The sequence below is a fragment of the Plecotus auritus genome, assembly GCF_963455305.1.
Source record: "Plecotus auritus genome assembly, chromosome: 2".
Lineage (NCBI taxonomy): Eukaryota > Metazoa > Chordata > Mammalia > Chiroptera > Vespertilionidae > Plecotus > Plecotus auritus.
In genome coordinates, this window is record NC_137771.1 from 168,690,531 (window position 1) to 168,714,327 (window position 23,797).

The 23,797-nt window shown below is 40.7% G+C and overlaps 1 protein-coding gene across 2 annotated transcripts in view; it reads left to right on the forward strand.

Annotated features, from left to right (window-relative positions):
* EAF2 (ELL associated factor 2) overlaps positions 1-23,797 on the forward strand; it is a 52,557-nt gene that overhangs the window by 5,083 nt on the left and 23,677 nt on the right. The window contains exons 2-3 of one of the 2 annotated variants that reach the window (XM_080654405.1): positions 13,634-13,728; positions 22,799-22,935. In XM_080654405.1, coding sequence (XP_080510531.1) covers positions 13,634-13,728; positions 22,799-22,935 — 232 coding nt within the window. The remainder of the gene's footprint in view (positions 1-13,633; positions 13,729-22,798; positions 22,936-23,797) is intronic. The other variant, XM_080654406.1, reaches the window with a different exon arrangement.

Here is a 23,797-nt window from a genome sequence, read left to right on the forward strand (position 1 = left end):
GTGCGTTGAACCTATAGATTGCTTTGGGTAGTATGGACATTTTGATGATGTTGATTCTACCAATCCATGAACATGGTATGTTCTTCCATCTGTTTACATCTTCCTCTATCTCTTTTTTCAGTGTCCTGTAGTTTTCCGCGTATAGGTCTTTTACCTCCTTGGTTAGGTTTATTCCTAAGTATCTTAATTTTTTTGGTGCGATGGAAAATGGGATTGCTTTTTTAGTCTCTCTTTCTGTAAGTTCACTGTTGGTGTATAGAAATGCCATAGATTTCTTGGCGTTAATTTTGTATCCTGCTACCTTGCCGAATTCATTTATTAAGTCTGTTAGTTTTTTGATAGAGTCTTTTGGGTTTTTTATGTACAATATCATGTCATCTGCAAATAAGGACAGCTTTACTTCTTCTTTTCCAATTTGGATGCCTTTTATTTCTTCTTCTTGTCTAATTGCAATGGCTAATACTTCCAGTACTATGTCAAACAGGAGTGGTGAGAGTGGGCATCCTTGTCTTGTTCCTGTTCTTAGGGGAAATGGTTTTAGTTTTTGCCCATTGAGTATGATGTTAGCTGTGGGTTTATCATATATAGCTTTTATTATGTTGAGGTATGATTCTTCTATTCCCACCTTGTTGAGAGTTTTTATCAAGAAAGGGTGTTGGATTTTGTCAAATGCTTTTTCTGCATCAATTGATATGACTATGTGATTTTTATCTCTCAATTTGTTTATGTGATGTATCACATTTATTGATTTGCGGATATTGAACCATCCTTGCATTCCTGGGATAAACCCTACTTGGTCATGGTGTATGATCTTTCTGATGTACTGCTGGATCTGATTTGCTAGAATTTTGTTGAGGATTTTGGCATCTACATTCATGAGGGATATTGGCCTGTAATTCTCTTTCATTGTGTTGTCTTTATCTGGTTTTGGTATTAGGGTGATGCTGGCATCATAGAAGGAGCTTGGAAGTGTTCCTTCCTCTTGAATTTTTTGGAATAGTCTGAGGAGGATAGGTTTTAGTTCTTCCTTGAATGTTTGGTAAAACTCTCCTGTGAAGCCGTCTGGCCCCGGGCTTTTGTTTGCCGGAAGCTCTTTGATGACTGCTTCAATTTCTTCCATAGTTACTGGCATATTGAGCTGTTTAGATTCTTCCTGATTGAGTTTTGGAAGGTTATATTTTTCTAGGAATATGTCCATTTCCTCCAGGTTGTCCAGTTTGTTGGAATAGAGTTGTTCGTAGTATTTTTTAACAATCCTTTGTATTTCGGCGGGATCTGTTGTTATTTCACCTCTTTCATTTCTGATTTTGTTTATTTGGGTCCTCTCTCTTTGCTTCTTGGTGAGCCTGGCTAGAGGTTCATCAATCTTGTTTATCCTTTCAAAGAACCAGCTCTTGGTTTTGTTGATCTTTTGTATTGTTTCTTTGGTCTCTATGTCGTTTATCTGTGCTCTGATCTTTATTATTTCCTTCCTTCTGCTTACACTGGGCTTTTCTTGTTGCTCTTTTTCTAACTCTTTGAGTTGTTGGGTTAGGTAATTTATTACCCCTGTTTCTTGTTTTTTGCAGTAGGCTTGTAGAGCTATGAACTTCCCTCTCAAGACTGCTTTCGCTGTGTCCCATAGATTTTGGATTGTAGTGTTTTCATTGTCATTTGTTGTCATGATGTTTTTTATTTCTTCTTTGATCTCTCTGGTAACCCAGTCATGGTTTAATAGCACGCTGTTTAGTCTCCATGTGTTTGATTTCTTTGGGTTGTTTTTATTGTAGTTGATTTCCAGTTTTATTCCACTGTGGTCTGAGAAGATGCTTGATATGATTTCTATCTTCTTGAATTTGAAGAGACTTTGCCTATGTCCCAACATATGGTCTATCTTTGAAAATGACCCATGTGCACTTGAGAAGAATGTATATTCTGTGGCTTTGGGGTGAAATGTTCTGAAGATGTCAATTAATTCCATCTGGTCTAGTGAGTCATTTAGGATTGATGTTTCTTTGCTGATTTTTTGTTTAGAGGATTTGTCCAATGGTGATAGTGGGGTATTAAAGTCTCCTACTATGATTGTATTGCTGTCAATCTCTCCCTTGATATCCTCCAGGAGTTTTTTTATGTATTTGGGTGCTCCTGTATTGGGTGCATATATGTTTACCAGAGTTATTTCTTCTTGTTGGATTTCTCCCTTTAGTATTATGAAGTGGCCTTCCTTATCTCTTGTTATGTCCTTCAGTTTGAGATCTAATTTGTCAGATATAAGTATTGCTACCCCAGCTTTTTTTTCAGTTCCATTTGCCTGGAAAACCTTTTTCCATCCCTTCACCCTCAGTCTGTGTGCGTCTTTTTTTCTGAGGTTGGTTTCTTGTAGACAGCAGATATATGGTCATGTTTTCTTATCCAATCCATTACCCTATGTCTTTTGATTGGGCCATTTAAATCCGTTTACATTTACAGTTATTATTGATAGGTACTTATTTGTCGCCATTCCTATTCTTTACACCTGTGTTCCTTCTTCGCTTCCTATTTCTTTTTTTTTTTTACAGCAGACCCTTTAGCATTTCTTGCATTGCTGGTTTGGTGGTAATAAATTCCCTTAGTCCTTTTTTGTCTGTGAAGCTCCTGATTTCACCTTCAATTTTGATTGATAGCCTTGCTGGGTACAGTATTCTTGGATTCAGACCCTTCCTTTGCATGACTTTGTATATTTCATTCCATTCCCTTATGGCCTGATGAGTTTCTGTTGAGAAATCAGTTGCTAGTCTGATGGGGGTTCCTTTGTATGTAACTTTCTGTCTCTCTCTGGCCGCTTTTAAGATTCTTACTTTGTCGTTGGTGTTTGCCAATTTAATTATAATGTGCCTTGGCGTCGGTCTTTTGGGGTTCATTTTGCTTGGGACTCTGTGAGCTTCTTGGATTTGTGTGGGTTTTTTCTTCTCTATATCAGGGAAGTTTTCTGTCATTATTTCTTCAAACAGGTTTTCTATTCCTTGCTCAGTTTCCTTTCCTTCTGGAACCCCTATTATGCGGATGTTGTTTTGTTTCGTGTTGTCCCAAAGTTCCCTTAGGCTCTCCTCCTGCCTTTTAATTTTTTTTTCTAGAAGTTGCTCTACTTGGGTATTTTTTCCCATCTTGTCTTCTAGCTCACTGATGCGGTCCTCTGCTTCTTCTAGTCTACTTTTGATGCTTTCTATTGAGTTCTTTACAGCAGCGAGGTCATTTTTCATTTCTTCTTGGTTCTTCTTCATTTCCTCTTGGTTCTTGCTCATATTGTCGAATTTGTCTTCCATTCTTTTCAGCCACCTTATGACCATTTCTCTGAATTCTTTTTCTGGAAGGTTGCTTGCTTCCATTTCGTTTACTTCCTTTTCTGGTGATGCCTGCTTTTCTTTCATATGCGGGCTGTTTCTTTGTCTCCCCATGGTCTCTCTTCTCTGGGTGTCTGGTTATGTAGTTCTCTCTCTCCTGCGTCGATTTAAAGGCACAAAATACAGCACTACCAGGTACAACACACAAGGCACTGAACAGAAATGTATTCACGATATTAATAACCTCCAATAAAGGTGACCACCAGAGAAAGGCAAATTAGGGGATAGTAGAGAAAGAAGAAGAGGAAAAATAAAGAAAGAAGAAGAGAAAAAAAAAAGGGGTGTCAAAATGAAATTGGGAAAAGGGAAAAAAAAAGAAGAAAAAAAGTAAGAGAGACAAGAAAGAGACTAAGAGAGAAAGGGAAACAGACTATATATATTGGGGATAAAACTCCAATAGAACAATCACTTATCCCAGCAAATGCCAGCAACAAGTACCTGGGGATTAATACAAACTACAACACCAACTAATATTGAGTGAGGCAAGGGAAAACAGAGGCACTAAACAAACAAAAAAATAAACAAAAGAAGAATAAGCAAAACAATCTCACACAAAAAGCATAAAAATTCGATATAATCTACATTCAAACGAACAACAACAAAAGGACAGAGAGAAAAACAATTTTTTGGATAGTTAAGACAGCGAAGAGAGAGGTGTGTATGGACTTGGAGCAGGGGGTTGGAGATTAGATATATAAGTAGGGTGAAATTTTAACAGGTGTAAACAGAAAGAATAGGGAAAATCTAAAGCAGGAAAGGGGTAAGATAAACAGGACACTGAAAAGGGAAAAGTGAGGAAGAGAGTGATGGCATAAAGGTAGATTTGAGATAGAGTAAAATGATGCTAAAGGAAAGATAAAAATAGAATGTAGAACATTAATCCCAAAACAAAATGAAGAGAAAATAAAATGACACTTAAAAAAAAAAAAAAAGATAAAATAGCAGTAGTAGTAATACGGATTGAAAATAAAAATGTAATAATTAAAAAGGTAAAATCAAGTGAGGAAAAAAGAAAAAAATTAGTTTCTTGAGTAAAAGATGCAAAAAATGAAAATAAAAAAATAAAAAAATAAAAAATAAAAATAAAATGTGGAGTAGTGAAGGTCATTCACTTCCTCTGTTGTTCTGTTTGGCACGCCTGTTTTTCAGTCCGGACAGTATTGCAGTTCCCTGCGTTCCACTGCTCTTCAGTGATGTAAGCCAGTCCTGATTTTAAGCAGGCGGTGTGTCTTAATTCGTATTCCTTTATTTTTGATTACACAAGAGTCAATTTGTGATTCAGCCCCTGGGTGGCAGTGTTTCTGGATTGACTTCCGGGTTTATCTATGGCCTCTCTAGGGAGTGTTAGAGCCTTCTTTCCCTGTGGCACTCACTACCGGTTTGTGGGAGTGGGCTGCCTCAGAGCTGGCTCTCCGATGGTCACTCCCCGCTCCGATCCCCAGGTTCCAGAAAAACAACTTTCCCCTGCAGTCTCCCAGGGTGTCCCCAACTGGGTGAACCTATGAATTGGGCTTAGTAATCAGAAGCAAGAATTTCAAGAGGAAAAAGCCCAAGTGTGCGCACTCCGTGGCTGCGCGTAAGTCTAGCACACCCCTGAAATTCTTAGGGTGTCCCTGCACTTCACATCAAAATGGGTTGCTTTTTAGAGAGCCCTTCTGTTAGCAGCTCTGAGGACCCCCTTCCACATTCACAGATCACGCCAGCCCCAGCAGCCACCGATTTTTCTAGGCACAGACTTCCCTGGTCCTCCAGCTCCCGCAAAACGCGCGTTCCTCTCTTGCGCTGGGACCAGAGACCTCACCTTATCCTAGGCGAAATCTGACCTTTCCGTGGTGGAGTGTAGAGCTCCTCTGAACCCGTGTGTTTGCGCCAATTGGGGAGCGTTGTTCTGGGGCTCGCAGCTGTTTCGTGGGTGCCGCAGTTGTGGATTCTCAGGCTTCCGATAAGCTCCACTTTCCGGTTCCAGAAGGCGGCGACTCCGCGTCCAAGCCCGCCACCCCCATAATTCTGATGTTGGTATGCTTGAAGTTGTCCCAGAGGCTTCTTACACTATCTTCAACTTTTTGGATTTTTTTTTTTGCTTTTTGCTTTTTTGGTTGAGTGTTTTTTGCTTCTTTGTATTTCAATTCTTTGACTTGATTCTTGTGTTCCTCTAGTCTGTTTTGGGGTCTCTGTATAATATTTTTTATTTCAGTCAGTGTATATTTAATTTTTAGTTGGTCCTTTTTCATATCTTCGAGGGTCTCTTTATATTTATCGGCCTTTTCTAGGATATTCTTGAAAAGCCTTATAACCGTGGTTTTGAATTCTATATCCAGTCGTTTGTTTTCCTCCATTTCTTTCGTTTGTGATCTGTTTCTTTGACGCCGAATTTTCACTGCTTCCCTGAGTTGGTAAGGTAGATTTGTGTGCTAGGTTTCCTATATGGCCCAGTGGGTCGGCCTCCCCAGTTAACCTGAGGTAGATACTCTTGGTGCACCCCTTTGTGGACTGTGTGTACAGCCTTGTTGTAATTAAGTCTTGATTGTTGTTGGTATCACTGGGAGGAATTGACCTCCAGGCCAGTTGGCTGTAAGGATCATCTGCATCTATGCTGGGAGAAGTTCGGTGCTGGAGACAGCCTTATAGGATTAGACTTGCCAAATTGCAATAGCCTGTGTGCTCAGCTTGGATGGGGTGGAGTCTCAGGGCGGAGCAGACAGTCTTGGCTTCCCATCGGCCTTGCCCTTGCGCACACGCACGCGCCTTCAGACCTCTGCCTTCCCCGGCTCCCGATTCTCCCCCCGAGAGTCCAGATTCCCCCCACAAGAGCGTGGGTCTCCAGGGGCTCGCCTGGAACCGGGGTTCAGTGCAGTCAGAACTGGGGCCAGTGCAGTCAGGAGCCTCCGACTCCCTTCCACTAGGGAAAGCCTGTGGCAACCTCCGCAGCCTTTGCGCGCACTGGCTCGCGCGCCTTCAGACCTCCGCCTTCCCTGGCTCCCGAGTCTCCCCCCGAGAGTCCAGATTCCCCCCACAAGAGCGTGGGTCCCCAGGGGCTCGCCTGGAACTGGGGTCCAGTGCAGTTAGAACTGGGGCTCAGTGCAGTCAGGAGCCTCCGACTCCCTTCCACTAGGGAAAGCCTGTGGCAACCTCCGCAGCCTTTGTGCGCACTGGCATGCGCGCGCCTTCAGACCTCTGCCTTCTCCGGCTCCCGAGTCTCCGCCCGAGAGTCCAGACTCCCCCCGTAAGAGTGTGGGTCCCCAGGGGCTCGCCCGGAACTGGGTGTCAGTGCAGTCAGAACTGGGGTTTAGTGCGGTCGGGGGCTTCCTTCCCCCTTCCGCCAGAGAAAGTCAGCCAGGCTCTCAGCCGCCCTTCCTCTATGCGCGCACAAAGACCCTTTGCCGTACCTCCAATTCTCTGTGAGCTTTTCTCTTTCCTTCTAGTTGTAGAATTTTCACTCAGCCAGCTTTCCTGTGGTTCTGGATGGTGTCCGTTCTGTGTTTTAGTTGTAGTTTTGAAATTGTTGTGTGAGGCAGCAGTTTAGGTGCTTACCTATGCCGCCATCTTGGTTTCTCCTGTAAACAGAAGATCTTAAACAATGTCCCTTGAGTTCTTCTCCATACTCTGTTGTCTAAGCTCCCCACAGTGAGACAGTAAGTGCTGGCTGTCAAGTTTCTTGCCTTCTTCAGTCCCATTTTACAAAAGTGTATTGTAGTTATTATCTTGTTTCCCCATGACTTTCTCTCAACTAATACTGCCTCTCTTCTTTCTCAGTTATACAGTTTAATTTCTCCAAATTACAGAATTTACGATAATAAAAATTTGCTCAAGAATATATTTTCATATAACTTGGGTGTATATTCTCTTTTTAAGGGTGTGAACCCCAAATTAAATGAATAAAAATAGCCTTTGAAAAGTACTTTGCAGGGGTTTCAAAGCCTTTCATTTGTAAAAGTTCTCAAAATGCTGAAATTGTGTCTTAAGAGTCTGAGAGTTAGATGATCCACCTACAAGAATGAAAATAAACTAACAAACAACCACAATAAACCCTGATGTGTGAATACACTCTTTGTCCTGTGGAAGACATTAGAAAGGGTTTCAGCCCTTTGGTTTTATTCTTGTTGTTGAAGGAGGCAGAATATTTCTATATTTATTTAAATACTAGGTGCACGAAATTCATGCAGTGGGGGAGGGGGGGGTCTAAGCCGTCAGTCGGACATCCTTAGCACTAATTTGTCATCGTGAGCCTGACTTCTGGCTGAGTAGTGCTCCCCCTGTGGAAGCATACTGACCACCAGGGGGCAGCTCCTGCATTGAGCATCTGCCCCCTGTTGGTCAGTGCATGTCATAGTGACTGGTCGACCAGTCAACTGTCTGCCCCCTGGTGGTCAGTGCACGTCATAGTGAGCTGTTGAGTGCCTTAGCATATCATTAGCATATTATGCTTTGATTGTTTGAATGGACAACCAACTGAACCACAGGAAAACCAATCATTATTCTTGAGGATAGATTCATTTTCCTTATGATCCTCACTCCTAAGGACTCATAGTGAAGGAAGGAAACTACTGAATAGGTCTGATTTTCATACAGAGCAGGTGAACCTAACTTATAACAAACACTCAAGTCAATGTAGTCTGGGAGAAAGTAACATACTTTCTTTATGTAAAGGAGTAATTATGCCTGTCCAATATGCTGAGGCTTTGGAAAATCTATATGTGAATTTTGGCCTCCAGCACATATATGTTATGCAAAATGGCAGTAATAATATCTAAATTATAGCGTTTTTAAAGAATAATAAGATAGCAGAAACAACTTAGCACAATATTTGGTGCATGGTAAAGAATAAATAGTAGTCACCATTTTTCTTGAAGGGTTACATTTATGTGTATGAGGAATGTCAATGAATGTAATTTACTTAGACTTTCAAAAGCATTTATCAGGGCTTGGCAATAAAACTATCAAAAAGATAGTCTGGCATGTGGTAGGGCAGACATGGGATGTTCTACAAATGATAAGCTAAATGCTAAGCAGCAGATGTTTCACTGGGTAGAAGAGTTTAAGTAATAGGACTCACTAGAATACATTTTGGATATGGAATAGTACTAGTTTTACAATATATATTCAGATAAGGGAATAATCATTGAAATTTCTAAGTGTGTAAATGATACCACTTTTTGTTGTCACAAAATGAAGAGCTCATGCGCATTGACTACAGGGAGATTGTCTGAGGTGTCAAGTGGAGCCACTCCCAATGAAGTAATTATTAAACTTTTATGTGAGAAACTATTAGAAAGTACAGTAATGAAAAAGATTAAAATTATAATTATATGTTCGCTGATCAATGCGGTATATTGGCAAGAGTGTGGGTTTTGGAGTTAGTTGAATTAGTTCAAATCCAAGAAAGTAAATTTATAATAGTAATTGTGGAATCTTTTATGAAGATATTGAGATTATGTGATGTTACAGGCAAAATAGTCAGAAAAGTGATTAACATTAACAGAAAAGTATTAAGTACAAAGTAGGATATGTTTTTCTATTCTTTATGTAATATTAGAGGCCTGGTGCACAACATTTGTGCACTGGGGGTGGGGTCCCTCAGGCTGGCCTGTGCCCTCTCGGGGAGCAGGCCTAAACCAGCAGGTGGACATTCCCTGAGGAGTCCTTAGTGCTGCCGCGGAGGCGGGAGAGGCTCCTGCCACTGCGGCTGCGCTCGCCAGCGTGAGCCTGGCTTCTGGCTGAGAGGCACTCCTCCTGTGGGAATGCACTGACCACGAAGGGGAAGCTCCTGTGTGGAGCATCTGCACCCTGGTTGTCAGTGCTCATCATAGCAACTGGTCCTTCCGCTGTTTGGTCGATTTACATATTAGCCTTTTATTTATATAGGATAAGTAATTGTATTGTAAAGCTGAAGAAAATAACATAGATGGAGGAAATCCAGATGGAAGAAATAACGGTAAAATTGGTGGTGAAATTTCCAAACCAAGGAGAATCAAAAGAAATAAACTATTTAGTTTGGAATCAGCAATTTACAAGAGAATGCATTTGACATTTGGAAGCATATGGAAAGCATGAAGATTAGATTATTCAACAAATTCTAAAATTCTAGAGCTATATATTTAACCCTTGAAACTGAAAAGTTGTCTACTTTTTAAAAAACTTGTTTTGCCTTGGCCAGTGTGGCTCAGTTGGTTGAGCTTAGTCCCATACACCAAAAGGTCACAGGTTGGATTCCTTGGTCAGGGCATATACCCTGGTTGCTGACTCCATCCCCAGTAGGGGGCATGCAGGAGGAGGCAGCTGATCCATTTTTCTCTTGGATGCTTTTCTCTCTCTCTCCCTCTCCCTTCCTCTCTCTCTCTTCCCCTCTCTCTCTAAGATAAATAAAAACCAAACATTTTTCAAAAAACCTTTTTGTTTGAAGGTAAATAAAAGACATTACTTAAATAACATAATAAAAAGTGAAATTTATTTATCTTAATAGAATAATAGAAATGCAAATAGGTTCAGAATAGTTTTGATAGACTTATTTATTTTATTTTATTTGTAAACTAGAGACCCCGTGCACAAAATTTGTGCACTGGGGGGGAGGGGTCCCTCAGTCCGGCCTGCACCCTCTTGCAGTCTGCGAGCCCTTGAGGGATGTCCGACTGACGGCCTAGGCCCACTCCCAGCCATTAGTCGGACATCCTTAACGCTGCTGCGGAGGCAGAAGAGGCTCCCGCCACTGCCACTGCGCTTGCCAGCTGTGAGCCTGGCTTCTGACTGAGTGGTGCTACCCCTGTGGGAGTGCATTCACCACCAGGGGGCAGCTCCTGCGTTGAGTGGGATCAGGCTGAAACCGGCTCTCCGACATCCACTGAGGGGTCCTAGACTGTGAGAGGGTTCAGGCCAGGCTGAGAGACCACACCAGTGCACGATCGGGGCCAGGGAGGGACGTGGGAGGGTGTGTCCAACCTGTCTTGCTCAGTCCCAATTGGCTGGACCCCAGCAGCAAGCTAACTTACTGATCAGAGCGTCTTCCCCCTGGTGGTCAGTGCACATCATAGCGAGCAGTTGAGCAGCCTTAGCATATCATTAGCATATTATGCTTTGATTGGTTGAACTGACGACTGGATGACCGGACACTTAGCATATTAGGCTTTTATTATCCTATCTAATAAAGAGGGAATATGCTAATTGACCATCACACCCTCACAAGATGGCGGCTCCCAGTCCCCTCAACCACGCCTCATCCAGCCGGAGTCCCCCAGTTCCCTCAGCCCCGCCTCACCCAGTCCCCGCAGCATCCAGCCTCAGTCCCCCAGTTCCCTCAGCCCCTCAGGGGAAGGCAGTTGGGAGTGATCGGGCAGGCAGGGGAGGGCAGTTGTAGGCGATTGGGCCGGCAGGGGAAGGCACTTGGAGGCAATCGGGCCTGCAGGGGAGGGCAGTTGGGGACGATCATGCCAGCAGGGAAGCAGTTAAGCTTCAATCAGGCCACCAGGGGAGCGGTTAGGGGGCTATTAGGCTGGCAGGCAGAGTGGTTAGGGGCAATCAGGCAGGCAGACAGGCGAGTGGTTAGGAGCCAACAGTCCCTGATTGTGAGAGCGGTACCAGATTGGAGAGGGTGCAGGCTGGGCTGAGGGACACCCTGTGGGATCAGGCCTAAACCGGCAGTCGGACATCTCTCATGCAATCTGGGACTGCTGGCTCCTAACCACTCACCTGCCTGCCAGCCTGATCGCCCCTAAATGCCTCTGCCTGCCTGTCTGATTGCCCCTAACCCCTCTGCCTGCCTGCCTGATCGCCCCTAACCTCTCTGCCTGCCTGCTTGATCGCTCCCAACTGCCCTCCCCTGCTGGCCTAATCTCGCCCCCAACGGACCTCTCCTGCGGGCCTGATCACCCCTAACTGCCCTCCCCTGCTGGCCTGATCTCGCCCCCAACTGCCCTCCCCTGCAGGCTGATCTCGCCCCCAATGGCCCTCCCCTGCCTGCCCAATCTCGTCCCCAGCTGCTCTCCGCTGCCGCCCTGATCTTGCCCCAAACTGCCTCTGCCTGCCTGATCACCCCTAACTGCCGTCCCCTGCTGGCCTGATCTCACCCCCAACAGCCGTCCCCTGCTGGCCTGATCTCGCCCCCAACAGCCTTCCCCTGCAGACCTGATCTCTCCCCTAACTGGTCTCCCCTGCTGGCCTGATCGCCCCTAACTGCATCTGCCTGCCTGACCGGTGGGAACCCTAGTGACCCAGAGAATGACTAAGCCCAATCTCAAGAGGACAATTACAACTCGGGTCCAGCCAACCACTGCCAAAAGGAATATGGGCTAGGTATTGCCAGGTTATCTTCTGATTTTATTTTTTTTAAGATAAGCTGGTAATTAAAAATAAATTTGGTGCCCTAGCTGGTTTGGCTCAGTGGATAGGGTATAGGCCTGAGGACTGAAGGGTCCCAGGTTCAAATCTGGTCAAGGGCACATGGGTTACAGGCTCCATCCCCTGTAGGGGGTGTGCAGGAGGCAGCCCATTAATGATTCTCTCTCATCATTGATGTTTCTATCTCTCTCTCCCTCTCCCTTCCTGTCTGAACACAATAAAAATGTTTGGTGTGGTTCCGTTGGTTGGGCATCAACTCATGTATCAAAAGAGTTCTGGACTGGATCCCCCAATAGGGGGCATACAGGAGGCAGCTGATCGATGTTTTGTTCTCACATTGATGTTTCTATTCCCCCCTCTCTCTTCTTCTCTCTCTAAAATTTAATAAAAATATTTTTTTTAAATAAGTTTGGAGGTGGTTCAGAGAAGGAATATGAATTGGAGTCAGTTATGAAGATCTCTTAGGAACCCAATATATTAAAGACATTGTTCTAGGAGCCACAGTTCTGGAGGAATTCAAGTATGAGGCATTGTGCTTTAAAAGTTATGGAGACTTGGGGGGACAGGGGCAGGCTGGAGGGGGATCAGTGAGGGTAAAAAGGGGACATATGTAATACTTTCAACAATAAAAAATTATTTTTTAAAAACAGTTTGGATTCCAGTCAAGAGCAGGAGGCAACCAATTGATGTGTTTCTCTTACATCGATATTTCTCTCTATCTTTCCCTCTCTCTTCCACTCTCTCTAAAAATCAAGGAAAAATATCCTCGGGTGAGGATTAAAAAAATAATAATAAAAATAAATAAATAAATGTTATGGAGACTTGATTTGAGGTGGTGACCACATAATACAGTGTACAGATGATGTGTTATAGAATTGTGCACTTAAAACCTGTATAATTTTATTAACAGTGTCACCCAATAAATTAAAAATAACTAAATAAATATTACAGTCCAATAGGACACAAAGAGTTAAATAATTTTAGGTAATATATGTTAGATTTTCACAAGTGATACTAGAGGCCTGGTGCACGAAATTTGTGCACAGGGGCGGGGTGTCCCTCAGCCCAGCCTGCACCCTCTCCAATCTGGGATCCCTCTCACAATCCAGGACTGCTGGCTCCCAACCGCTTGCCTGCCTGCCATCCCGATTGCCCCTAACTGCCCGCCCCTGCCGGCCTGGTCACCCCTAACTGCCCTCCCCTGCAGGCCTGATTGCCCCCAACTGCCCTCCCTTGCAGGCCTGGTCCTTCCCAACTGCCCTCCCCTGCTGGCCTGATTGCCCACAACTGCCCTCCCCTGCCGGCCATCTTGTGGCGGCCATCTTGTGTCCACCTGGGGGTGGCCATCTTCTGTGTTGGAGTGATGGTCAATTTGCATATTACTTCTTTATTATATAGGATTATATAGAATGTTAAATGCTACAGAAATGGATAAGAGTTGAGATTTTGGAGAGTAGGGAAAGGGCTAAACACAGAGACCCCTTCATAGAAGAGGGAACTTTGAAATAGGATTCAAATTCTAAGAGAGCAAAAGCACAGAGAAAAGAGGAAGGGCAAGCTCTAGGTACGTTGATAGTTTAGCCTTTTGTTGATTGGAAGCTAGTTTGAATGAGGCAAGAATGGAAGGAGATGTCTCTGAAAAGATATTATAAAAGAAGATATCGTTGTCTTCTCTCCCCACTGATGTTGGTATCAGTGAAACTGATGTCAGAGGTTGTTGGCCAACCTTTCATCTTTTTATTCTAGCTGAATTTTGTGGTTCCTTATTATACATACAGAATTAAACTGGACTGTATTTTGTTTATTTATTTGTAACATAAAAACTCCTTTAAACCATTTTAATTATTGGTTGTTGAAAAATGTTTTATCACTCTGACACATGCTCATATCTAAGTAATAGGGTATTGTTTCATCTTATAAAAATCTGTATCCGTATCTATTTTTAGATGACTTCAAACCTGCTTCTGTTGACACTTCTTGTGAAGGAGAACTTGAGGTTGGCAAAGGTGAACAGGTGACAATAACTCTGCCAAATATAGAAGTGAGTATATATATATTTATTTAAAATATATTTTTATTGATTTCAGAGAGGAAGGGAGAGGGAGAGAGACAGAAACATCAATGGTGAGAGAATCATTGATCAGCTGCCTCCTTCATGGCCCACACTGGGGATTGAGCCTGCAATCCGGGCATTTGCCATGTGCCCTGACCGGGAATCGAATCGTGACCTCCTGGTTCATAGATCAACACTCAACCACTGAGCCATGCTGGCCAGGCAGTATCCTATATAATAATGAGCTAATATGCTAATTAGACAGAACAGCCGAAGGGCCTTCTGGACATCCTTCTGGACAACCTTCTGGACGAAGCCAGGGTGCAAGGGCCAGCTGAGGCTGTGAGGGGCTGTATGGGCTGCTGGAGCTGCGAGGGCCGAGTGCCTTGCACGAATTTTGTCCATCAGGCCTCTAGTTTCTATATATGTATTTATTTTACTTATTTTTTTTATTTTACTGATTTTTTTAGAGAGAGGGGAAGAGAGAGGGAGAGAAGATAGAAACATCCATGATAGAGAAACATCAATGGGCTGCCTCCTGCATGCCCCCTACTGGGGATCGAAGCCACAACCCAGGCATATGCTTGACCAGGAATCCAACCAGCAACCTTGTAGTTCAGGGGACGACGCTCAATCCACTGAGCCATACCAGCTGACCAATTTCTATTTATTTAGACTAAAGGGATATTTTTGTAAGATTTCCACTGAATTTAAATGAAATAATTACACAATTCATGCATTAGGTAGCTATTGGTAATACAGAGATATATTAGACACGGTCAGTGTCCTAAAAAGTGTTATTTAATGAGGAAGACAGGAAATAATGGATTATAATAATTAATAATTATAAGGACTATCATAAGGGTATATACAGAGTATTATGGGAGTACAAAAGTGAGGTAACTCAGCCAGGAGAGGAAAATGAGACAAGAGGATATACTATTTTGAAGTTGCCTAGGTGAAGAAAAGCAAAAGATAATGGGCTAAGACAAAGCAACTGAAGAGTCTGTTACATTTGAAGAATTATATATAAGCTACTTTGGCTAGGTGAGAAGGGGTGCATTTGGGGACATACTGAGAGTTGGAAAGGTATTTAATAATCAGGTAGTAAAGGACTTTTGTGTAATGCATAAGTGTTTGAACTTATCCTGTAACTCTTTTAGACAGCTAGAATGAAAGAGAATTGTTAAAATTACCACCTGTGAAGAGCAAATATTTTTTCTGCTTGCAGTCCTTAAATAATTATGAATAAGAATAGAAATCAACTGAAGGACTTATATGCATGCATATAAGAGTAACCAATGGATGCAAAACATTGGGGGGTGAGGGCATGTATGGGAGTGGGGTGGGGGGGGCAATGGTAAGATATGTACACATATAATACCTTAATAAAAAAAAATAAAATAAAAGAATAGAAATTACAATTTCAACTGAACTTTGTGAATTTTTCCTTCTTAATTAAAGAACTTCTTAAAAACAAGTAGGTTTACTCTTCAGAGTTCTTAATTTTGTAGGTATTTTATGGAACTGTAATGATTATTAGTTTGAGGCATTTAGATTCTCCTATTTTCTTTAAGAATTCATTTCTGGTAAAAATACCTAGAAGCTTGGAGTCATCCCATAAAATAGAACTTTTATTATACTACTAAAGGCCCGATGCATGAAATTCGTGCAAGGGGCTTAGCCTTTGCAGCCCCAGCTTCGTCTGGAAGGATGTCCGGTCTAATTACCATATTACGCTTTTATTATTATAGATACTTTTAAGAAGGCTCTGATGGTTCTTCAATAAGGTAGATTTTCTAATTCTCATTTCTCTAGGTGTTTTGATAATATCAAATAGAAGAAACTAATAAAAAATAAAGACAATTTAGTTGGTTAATATTGGGCATTGCAAATCTCTTTTCTTTATAAACAGTTCTATATGATTGACTGCTATAAAATTTCAAAATGTTGAATTTTGAAAGGAAAAGACTTATAATTTGTCATTGGTGCAGTCCAAGTTTGGCATATTTTTAGTGCTGACTATCTTATGGGGTACTTTCGTAGGCCTCAATGAAATAGCCCACTGGAAACTTCCAACTACATTCCTGTTATGTAGGAAATACATCTTTACTGGTTGCTTATGACTTTATCCCTCAAACCTTGGACTTGTGAGAGTTCTATACTAGTATGTCTGGTGGACTATTATGCCATTCTATATAATGAACCCAGTCTGATTCCTTTCATTAAGTTTACTTAGCTCACATGGGAAAATAGCCCACCACATTCTGGAGACTTCAGCCTAATTTCATACCAGAGTCCTATTTTAACAGCTTGTTGTAGTTATATTTTTAAATTAATTGTATCTTTTGTCATTACATAATCAACCCTTTTTATCCTCTTTTGGTGATTTTTAAGCTTAAATGCTACCTTATCTGATATTAATATTGCCACCTTTGCTTTCTGTTTGCATATTCATGAAATCTTAGTTCTTTTCCTTTTATTTAGCTGACATTTTGTTTTAAGTATATCTTTTGTTAACAGAATATTGTTTCATTTTTAAACCCAGTTTGACACATTCTGTTTTTACTAAGAGAATTATATCCACATTTAATTCAAAGTTGACATACTTAATTTTTACTTCTATCATTTTGTATTTTTATTTTGTATGTTTATTATCATTTTGTATCTTTATTAGTTATTTTAATTTAGTTCCTCATTTTTGTTCTTAGTTTCAGGAATCTCTTCTTTCTTTTTCTCCCTTCCCTCTCTCCCCCCCACCCCCATGTTACTTTAGGAATACTATTGTACATTTATTTCCATTTCATTACTGATTACTTTCCTTTTCTGGTATTCATAATCGGGCATGATCAATTTGCCTGTCAGCAGATAAGAAACAAAACTGGAAGGAGAGTATGGAGGAAAATAACAGTAATCTAGGTGAGATGATGATTGTATACTTGAAACTTAGTAATTTTTTAATCAATATTGTACCAATAAATTAAATAAAAAATAGTACAATGAAAATTATATCTTAAACACCACCAAAATGTTCTGAGTTGGGTAACAGCCGTAAACAGCAGGAGATGATAGGATGTATTCAATAGTTATTTAGAGGCAACCTGCGTGGCCGGTGTGCCTCAGTTGGTTATTTGGTTGGAGCATCATCCCACACACCAAGAGGTGGCAGGTTTGATTCCCAGTAAGGGCATATAACCAGGCTGCCTGTTCTATCCCCAGTCGAGACACGTATGGGAGGCAACCGATCTCTCTCTCTCTCTCAGATCAATTTAAAAAACACACATTATTTAGAGGCAAGGATGGTTCATATGCTTAGGAGTCTCTTGGTACTTTAATACCCCTTTCTTGGGGTATGGTATAAGATACTGGGAATAATTAAAGTTTAAAATAAGGGTTGTTACACTTGAAACCTGTATGGTTTTGTGAACCTATGTCACCCCAGTAAATTCAATAATAAATAAATAAATAAATACCAATAGACATATGAAAGGATGCTTAATGTCACTAATCATCAGAGAAAAGCAGATTAAAACCACAATGAGATCACCTCACACCTGTCAGAATGGCTATCTATAAATCGACAAACAGGAAGTTTTGGTGAGGATGTGGAGAAAGGAGAATCCTCGTGCACTGTTTGTGGAAATGCAGGAAGCAGTATGGAATTACCTCAAAAAAATTAGAAATGGAACTACCTTATGACCCAGCAATTTCACTTCTGGGAATATATCCAAAGAAACTCCAAACACTAATTCAAAATAAACACCTCTATGTTTATTGTAGCTTTATTTACAATAGCCAACATTTGGAAGTAGGCCAAGTGCCCATCAGTAGATGAGTGGATAAAAAAGCTGTGGTACATTTATGCAATGGAATACTACTGAGTCATAAAAAAGAAGGAAATCTTACCTTTTGCAACAGCATGGAGGGAGTTGGAGAGTGTTATGCTAAGTGAAATAAGCCAGTCAGAGAAAGACAAGTACCATACTATTTCAGTTATATGTGGAATTAATGCCGGGGTGATATCCAGCATCTAGAAGGGTTCAGGAATCTGGAGAAAGGCTGCGTGTAAATTAATAAAGAGACTAGAAATATAATATAAATTTGTAATCCATTGGGGAGCCAGAGGAAGCTTAGCTGTAATAGCTAAGTTCTCTGAGTCTCCGGACCCAGGGCTATTTTTATTCCCACATTTTTCCCTATAGCAAAGCAGATATACATATCAAAGGTAAGGTTTAGTATACAGTAGGCATTGTCAGGTTGGGGGAAATGCTCTTGGCTGTTCAACTGTTTGGCCAGGCAGGAGGCAATAACATGTAAATTGAAATGCCCTTTGCTGTCTGGTAAGAGGCAATAATATATGCAGATCTTCAAGTTTGGGGAAATGCTTTCAGCCATTCCAGTAGGCAATAACATGTATTCAGCCCTGCTGAATATAGAAGCCCATCAACCTTTTGAGGACTTATTGTATTTATTATGACATGCTGGAATTAGCCTTCAGCATGGAATCAATGAACAAAATAAAGGAACAAAGTAGAGATAGACTTTGGATACAGGGAACAGACTGACAGCTGTCAGAGGAGAAGGGTTGGGGGCTAGGTGAAAAGTATGAAAGGATTAGCAAAGGAAAAAAAAAAAAAAAGAAAGACTCATGGACACATAATAATAGTATGGTGATTACCAGAGGGAAGTGGGGATGGGTAGAGATAGAACAGGGTAAAGGAGGGATAAATGGTGCTGGAAGGAGACTTGACTTGGGATGGTAAATGCACAATACAATATACAGATGTTGTATTATAGAATTGTATACCTGAAACATACAATTTTATTAATATTGTACCAATAAATTCAATAAAAAATAGTAAGATGAAAATTATATCTTAATCACCACCAAAATGTAGTCACCTGTATTTTGTCCCTTTTTTAATTTTCCCAAGATAATGAAATATATCAATGACTTACAAAAATATAAATAAAATAATAATGGTGCTCAATTTCATGAGGACAAAAGTTTAATTTTTTAAAACTTGTTCAAAGTGTGAAAGACAGGTATAGAGACTATGAAAGTCTTATTTAACTTGTTAATTACAGTAAAAATGTTCATTTTGTTGGTATCAAAGACATTCATTAAGTATCTGTGAAGGGCTTGGTAGTTTAGTTGCTAGGAGCAATTCAAAAATTTATGATCTAATCCTTATTCCTTGGTAACTCAGGAGTACAATAATGTATTATAATTTTAAGATGTGTTCTATTTTAGGTAATAATACAAATATCTTTAATAAGAATATATTGCATGAATCTCTATCAACTGTAATTTGGAGTCCTTGCTATTTTAGGGTATCATAGTTACTTGTTTTCAGCCAGGACATTTGAAAAATATACTTACCAGCCAAGTAGCCTGATTTGTTTTGTCATGATCATGTTTCTGGCTCTTCACATTACCTGTGCTTCACCTAAGTGCTCCACATCTCACTCTTCTAAGGCCACTCCAGGCATTCTTGTCTGTGTACCTTGTATGCTTCATTTCCTATAGATTTTTTTAAGTCTTAGATGTGAGGTGAAAAACCTGTTCTTTTCTTTTGGTTTCATCATTTTCTCTCCCTACCTTTCAGAAGTCTCTAATCTAACTCCCATTTATGGTATCTTTAATTACCAAATTTATCTCATATTACTTCTTGTGTTACATGTTAAATCTCGAATGATTGTTAACTTTTAAAATATGATATACCCTTTAGCCTTTTTCTTTTTATTTATTTATTTATTTAATAAATCTTTATTCAGATTATTACAATTGTTTCTCCTTTTTCCCCCCATAGCTCCCCTCCACCCAGTTCCCACCCCACCTTCTCCCCTTACCTCCCCCACACTGTCCTCATCCATAGGTGTATGATTTTTGTCCAGTCTCTTCCTGAACCCCCCATACCCCTTTCCCCCTGAGAATTATCAGTCCACTCCCTTTCTATGCCCCTGATTCTATTATATTCACCAGATTATTCCGTTCCTCAGGTTTTTAATTCACTTGATTTTTAGGTTCACTTGTTGATAGATATGTATTTGTTGTTCATAATTTTTATCTTTACTTTTTTCTTCTTCCTCTTCTTTAAGAATACCTTTCAGCATTTCATATAATACTGGTTTGGTGGTGATGAACTCCTTTAGCTTTTTCTTATCTGTGAAGCTCTTTATCTGCCCTTCAATTCTGAATGATAGCTTTGCTGGGTAGAGTAATCTTGGTTGTAGGTTCTTGCTATTCATCACTTTGAATATTTCTTGCCACTCCCATCTGGTCTGCATAATTTATGTTGAGAAATCCGCTGACAGTCGTATGGGTGCTCCCTTGTAGGTAACTAATTGTTTTTCTCTTGCTGCTTTTAATATTCTCTCTTTGTCTTTTGCTCATTTTAATTATGATGTGTCTTGGTGTGGTCCTTTTTGGATTCCTTTTGTTTGGGGTTCTGTGCACTTCCTGGACTTGTAAGTCTATTTCTTTCACCGAGTGGGGGAAGTTTTCGGTCATTATTTCTTCAAATTGGTTTTCAGTATCTTGCTTTCTCTCTTCTTCTGGCACCCCCATAATTCTGATGTTGGTACGCTTGAAGTTGTCCCAGAGTCTTCTTACACTATCTTCAACTTTTTATATATTTTTTTCTTTTTGCTTTTTCGGTTGAGTGTTTTTTGCTTCTTTGTATTTCAATTCTTTGACTTGATTCTTGTGTTCCTCTAGTCTGTTGTTGGGTCTCTGTATAATATTTTTTATTTCAGTCAGTGTATGTTTAATTTCTAGTTGGTCCTTTTTCATATCTTCGAGGGTCTCGTTTTATTTATCGGCCTTTTCTAGGATATTCTTGAAAAGCTTATAACCGTGGTTTTGAATTCTATATCCAGTCGTTTGTTTTCCTCCATTTCTTTCGTTTGTGATCTGTTTCTTTGACGCCGCATTTTCACTGATTCCTTGAGTTGGTGGGGTAGATTTGTGTGCTAGGTTTCCTATATGGCCCAGTGGGTCGGCCTCCCCAGTTAACCTGAGGTGGACACTCTTGGTGCACCCCTTTGTGGACTGTGTGTACAGCCTTGTTGTAGTTAAGTCTTGATTGTTGTTGGTATCACTGGGAGGAATTGACCTCCAGGCCAGTTGGCTGTAAGGATCAGCTGTGTCTACACTGGGAGAAGTTCGGTGCTGGAGACAGCCTTATAGGATTAGACTTTCCAAATTGCAAAAGCCTCTGTGCTCAGCTTAGATGGGGTGGAGTCTCAGGGCGGAGCAGACAGTCTTGGCTTCCCATCTACCTTGCCCTTGCGCACGTGCACCTCCAGACCTCTGCCTTCCCCGGCTCCCGAGACTCCGCCTGAGTGTCCAGATTCCCCCCACAGGAGTGTGGGTCCCCAGGGGCTCGCCTGGAACTGGGGTTCAGTGCAGTCAGAACTGGGGTTCAGTGCAGTCAGGAGCTTCCGACTCCCTTCTGCTAGGGAAAGCCTGTGGCAACCTCCGCAGCCTTTGTGCGCACTGGTGTGCGCGCCTCCAGACCCCTGCCCGCTGGGGCTCCCCTGGGTCTCCCCCAGGTCTCCGAGTCTCCGGGTGCCTTTCTCTCTACCTGACAGTTCAGACTCCCCCTGTATGAGCCTGGGTCCATGGGCTTTCGCCCGGAACTGGGGTTCAGTGCAGTCAGAACTGGGGTTCAGTCTTTTTAGAAGTCACCCTTTTCTAACCTGATCTAATATTACTGTCTGTTTGACAAAATTATTATAATGAATGCTTTAACATTTTAATGCATTTTTATAAAGTAAAAAACAAGCAAATATAACACTTCATTGTTTAAGGATACATATGTATGGAATAAAGTTAAAAGATGATAAACAAAATTTCTTAAAGACTGAGGGATGCACATAAAGGAGGGAGGAGGAACACATAGGTCGTGAGAACACATAGGTTGTGAGCAATGATCTAGGTTTCTTTAACTTTTTATTATGGAAGATAGTAGAGTATAATGAACCCCCATGTACTCATCACTGAGCTTCAAAAAATGATAATTATCAGCATTTTGCTAATTTTTTTAATATATTCTCCTACCACTTTTTTTTCCTGGTATATTTTAAAGCAATCCTAGATATTATGCCATTTCATAAATGCTTATGTATGCATCTCTAACTGACAAGGATTTTTCTTTTTTTACCTAAGTAACATGCTGTTGTTACATGTAGCAGAATTAATTATAATACTGGATCCATAGTCACATTTTCTTGATGCTCTCAGAAATGTCTTTTTACAGTTTTCCCCCTAGGAATTCAAATTAGAGTTTCTATAATATTTTGACTATGTTTTTTAAGTATCTTTTATTTTGTAAATGTCCCTTCCCCTTTATACAATTAGTTTGTTAGAGAAACCAGGTTATTTGTCTTAGAGAATATACCCTTGTTCTGGGTTTCAAATTACTTCTGTCTGATATTAACTTGTTCCTTTATTCTTCATATTTCCTGTAAACTGGTAGTTATAGTATTTAAAGACTTGTTGAGAGTTAGATTATTTGTGGGTTTTTTGTTTTGTTTGTTTTTGGATGATGCTGCATACTTTCTTTTATATCACATCATGAAGTATATAATGTTTGGTTGTCCCACCTTTCATAATGGTAAATTTAATCCGTGGGTTTACTCAAACAGGTGTTTCTTGATACATTAATTTTTCTTAATCTGCATAGGGAAGCACCATTTGAAGAAAATACAAGATTTGTAAAACTAAACTTATAAAGGAAGAAAGGGGATAGAAAATATGATTCAGGGCTTCTGCTCCCTTATCTGTAAAATATATTGGTTGTATAAGAATTGAATCCCAATTACCTGTTGTAGGCGAATTAAACAAATCTTTACTGACTCGGAGAAAGTACTTTCTCTATTCCCTTTCCTCAAGGATAGCAACTTTAAGATCTCAGCCTCTCTTCATCTTTGACTTTTACTAAACTTAGGTAGGTGACTTGAAGTATAGATTGAGAAACAGAAGATCTCAAAGTCCCTCCCAACTGAATTTATATGATAAATTTCAAGTACTGATAATTAACTTTTTAAACAGGGATCAACTTCACCAGTAACTGTTTTTAAAGGTTCAAAGAAACCTTACTTAAAAGAATGCATTTTGATAATTAACCATGATACTGGAGAATGTCGACTAGAAAAACTCTGCAGCAACATCACTGTAAAAAAAACAAGGTATGTGGTTAACAAAATAAATTCCTTTATCAGCACATAATTGCTTAGGAAATGTCAGTGAAAAAAATTATTTGATTAAGCCACATTATTATATAAGGGTTATTTCTGTGTGATACAAAAATGTTTTAACCTTTTTTCAAGTTTAAATTTTGTCGAGAGCCTTAGCCACAAGCTTGTACTATTTCTCTCTGTGATACATAAAAACTTGTTTTGTTTCTGAATATTTTCTACATGTATAGATATAATTTCTTCTATATAGAACTAGACTGAAAGGAGCCATTATGTACTCTTCAACATGATTTCATCTTCATTAGTAAAAGTGTCTTGAACACCTAGAATATGTAAGGCACTTGGAGAAGGAAAGTTTTCTATATAAGTACTAACCTCGAAATTTCTGCATTTTAATTGGGTTAACATATAATTCTATTAGGAAAGTCAATAAGAGAATATAGCCATCTCATATCTTTTTTTGGAATTAGGCAGGTGCATTAATTGCTATCTATAATAATAAAAGCATAATAGGCTAATTAGACCGGACAGCCGAACGACCTTCTGGACATCCTTCTGGATGAAGCCGTGAAGGCAAAGGTGGTTAGGGGTGATCAGGCAGGCAGGCAAGCAGTTAGGGGTGATTAGGTAAGCAGGTGAGCAGTTAGAGGCTATCAGGCAGGGAGGCAGAGGTGGTTAGGGGTGATCAGGCAGGCAGGTGAGCAGTTATGGGTGATCAGACAGGCAGGGAGCAATTAGGGGCATCAGGCAGGCAGGCAGAGTGGTTAGGGGCAATGAGGCAGGCAGGCAGAGTGATTAGGGGTGATCAGGCAGGCAGGCAAGTGGTTAGGAGCCAGCAGTCCCAGATTGTGAG